Raw genomic sequence first — 2970 nt, forward strand, 5'->3', positions numbered from 1 at the left:
GGGGGGGGGTTGGGTGGATTTGGTGCCAGGTCTAATCTTCCTAAAAGCCCTTTCAGACTTGGAAGCTACAGCCTCAGCGGCAAGCAGCAAACTCAGCGGTTCACTTTTCATCTAGCTGCAATTGGCAAGTTTGACATGTTCAAATGTCATCAGCAAAAAGTGGGGCAGTCAGTGCTTGTAAGTGGCAAGTACATCCCACCTCCTGGGTGGCGAAGCTGGGTGCTTCCAAGTTTGAACGAGCCTTAATGTACAAAAACAAGATTTTTTTTTCCAGTGCTTGTCCTGGGTTATTATATGTATATGTGCATCTGTGTGCTTGGAAAAGGAAGCTGATAATTGCACCAATGATCCATAGCTTTCATTTGAAGGCTTTATATACTATAGAGGCCCATTTGATGAAAGGTCTTTTTGTCCTGTGTCACATAACGTCACAGCTGGTATTGCATCAATCCGAATCTTTTATCTTGTGCTACATATACGGGGTCAGAACCTGATTACACTGTACTGCATCAACACTCGAGAACAAGAAATAACTTTCCACTTTATGTCACTGATTTTATCTGATATGGCCTGATGTGAAAGCCTCACTGAATCCTATTGTCATACCTCTGTGTGTGGTTAGGACTCAGCTTGACATTACTGCTGAATTGAGTTGTCGGTGCTTCAGTGATAGACTTCATGACTTGCGTAAGTATAGACCAATTTAAAGAAACATGTCAAATCTGTCTACACTTTATATTTTTGTAGATAATATATATTTATTTTTATTCATTGTTGAATAAAGTTTAAATTATTGTATCACTCTAAAATGAGTCATTTTAATGTGTCTTCTTTAAATTCACATTCTCACTGAAAATGAAGATTTTGACAAAGAACACAGGCAGAAAGGCTTTATTACTGCAAGTATCAAAATCCATTGTAATTCAAATATATGGCATTACAAGTAGTGCACTTTTTACAGGTTATGCTGGTATACGTAGTTGATAAATCGAGACAATACTGTATGTAATCCTGTGGTCAAACATTTGTGGTCTAACCCCTCTTGAAAACTCTTTTTGCGTCCACACCTTCGTAGTTGTAGCTCTGTTGGAGAAAGATGGTAACAGACACAGTTATTATATCATGTCATAGTTCTGCATTTGGCGAAATAGATGCTTTACTACATTTGAGGTCCTTATCCATAACGCATTGATAAAATGTAAATCAGTATAACATACAGACATATCGTTTTGACTGCCGTATGAGTATTTGAAACATATAACAGTATCTCGTGACTCAGACATAGAGAGAGAGTGGCAGCTGGAATATCAATTGTTGGTGCCCTAATTTGCATAGATACAAATTCATCCTACCTGTATGAGCTCATCTCCTTGGATGATTCTGGTTGTTGTCAGCTGTTTCCCATTGTCCTTTCTGTTGAAAACTCCCTTCATCATGTCTCCGTCCATGGTCCATGAGCCCTGCAGAGTGAAACATGAAACTTAGTCACGACATGAATACTAGGTAGAAAAAGCTCTGCAGAAGTGCTGTGCTAGTTGACAGTTTTATGTCTCTGACAGTTCGTGGTACTGGGCACAAGGATATTGATTGTTTTCTCAGCTAACAAATGACCTATCTCTTGCAGCTCAAAGATTCAAAGTGAAATACCCAGCTAAAAATAATACAAAATACACAAAAAATAAAAAATAACAACAGTCTGACTGGGGAGAAACTTGGATCTTGTAAAGCTTGGTTCTGAGTAATTGACAGGTTAATGATGGATAAAGGCCCATTAGATGCCGCTTTTGCTTACTGATAGTTCTGTTCCATCTGCAAGGCTGTACTCAAAGGTGACCCCCAGGGTGAAGTCTATTTCCAGGGTGCGGAAATTACTGGTCTCCTTGACATGAAACTTGTCTCCAGTCTGTTCGATGATTATCTTGAGGTTGTCGTGAGCAGCCAGCTTCCTCTTCACCATGTTAATTCCTATCAACAGACGACTTGAACATGTTCAATAGGCTCTGAACAATCACAGGAAATTTGTCAGGATTTAGTCACATTTCATGCGCTTGTATTACAAAGGTAGTTCCTTGGTTTGAGTATTTGTCAAGGGTAAGTATGTACAAAAGCCAAATCACAAACCTGCCAAATGTACAGGAGGTCATCATGCCACCAAGTCTTTTCAGTTGAGACCTTAGCTCCAGTTTTTGGTTCTGTTTTCTGATTTAAGTGTCTAAAGACTTGATATATTTATATAATTTATGGCTTAAATTATTACACCATTTAAAAATAATTATAAATGTGACCAGATAAAAAAAAAATCTCTATTATCAGTTTGTTGCATGATTGACATTCTGACTTAGAAATCTTTATATGATGTGACTAGCTGCACTTTATCAGTGTTATATCAACTGCCTTATCAGCTCTTGATAATATTTATTGTCATCATTTTACAGAAGGAATAGATATAGTAATGAAACACACTATAGTGTCCGTAGCATTGCATCAAATACCAGCTATTTAAGAAACATCTTTAACAGTCTAAAGCAGCTTATCAGGAGTTTGATATCACTCACCCATTTGTTCCATGAATTTCTCATAGTTTTCATTGCGCTCAATTTTCCAGGAGCCGTTGAAGATCATGTTGACTGTGGGGTATGAGCTGGACAACTCTGCAGCAAGGAGTGTCTTACCCAAAGTCTGCCGCTGCTTTTAAACCACACACTTCCTTATCTCATCATCTATCTGAATGCTGATGTGGCCGTTTAAAGCTCATATTGTCTCAAGGCAATATCCAGCGCTGCAGCTGATTGGGAAACTCAGTGGTTCTGAAAAGAAAGAACTGTGCCATGCCCAGTAAACCACGCCATATGGCATATTCTTTTTGAATAACAGAACCATCCTGTTATACCTGTATCTCTGTTTACAAAGGGTGTTGGTCTTTGCTTCACACATTAACAGTACTCAGTGCAGGACTGCAGCAATGAAGCA

The 2970-nt window shown here is 38.7% G+C and overlaps 1 protein-coding gene across 1 annotated transcript; it reads right to left on the reverse strand.

The window, feature by feature from the left end:
• Nucleotides 1–875: 875 nt before the first annotated feature.
• On the reverse strand, nt 876–2705 carry fabp2 (fatty acid binding protein 2, intestinal). The gene is made up of 4 exons (XM_023418442.2): nt 2556–2705; nt 1793–1965; nt 1353–1460; nt 876–1083 (listed from the first exon to the last, which is right to left on the reverse strand). Exons 1-4 carry the CDS (start codon nt 2620–2622, stop codon nt 1033–1035), a joined length of 399 nt encoding a protein of 132 aa, XP_023274210.1. The 5' UTR covers nt 2623–2705; the 3' UTR covers nt 876–1032.
• Between the last annotated feature and the right edge of the window lie 265 nt (nt 2706–2970).

Source organism: Seriola lalandi, unplaced genomic scaffold (assembly GCF_002814215.2).
Source record: "Seriola lalandi dorsalis isolate HSWRI2012SDOR001 ecotype SW California unplaced genomic scaffold, Sedor1 jcf7180002054582, whole genome shotgun sequence".
Classification (NCBI taxonomy): domain Eukaryota; kingdom Metazoa; phylum Chordata; class Actinopteri; order Carangiformes; family Carangidae; genus Seriola; species Seriola lalandi.

Coding starts and splice junctions, on each gene's coding strand:
- fabp2 (XM_023418442.2), bottom strand. CDS start 2,622: ATGATCTTCAACGGCTCCTGGAAAATTGAGCGCAATGAAAACTATGAG. Junction 1,461..1,792: donor CAGATGGAACAGAACTATCA/GTAAGCAAAAGC, acceptor TTCACTCTGCAG/GGCTCATGGACCATGGACGG. Junction 1,084..1,352: donor AAGGAGATGAGCTCATACAG/GTAGGATGAATT, acceptor TTTCTCCAACAG/AGCTACAACTACGAAGGTGT.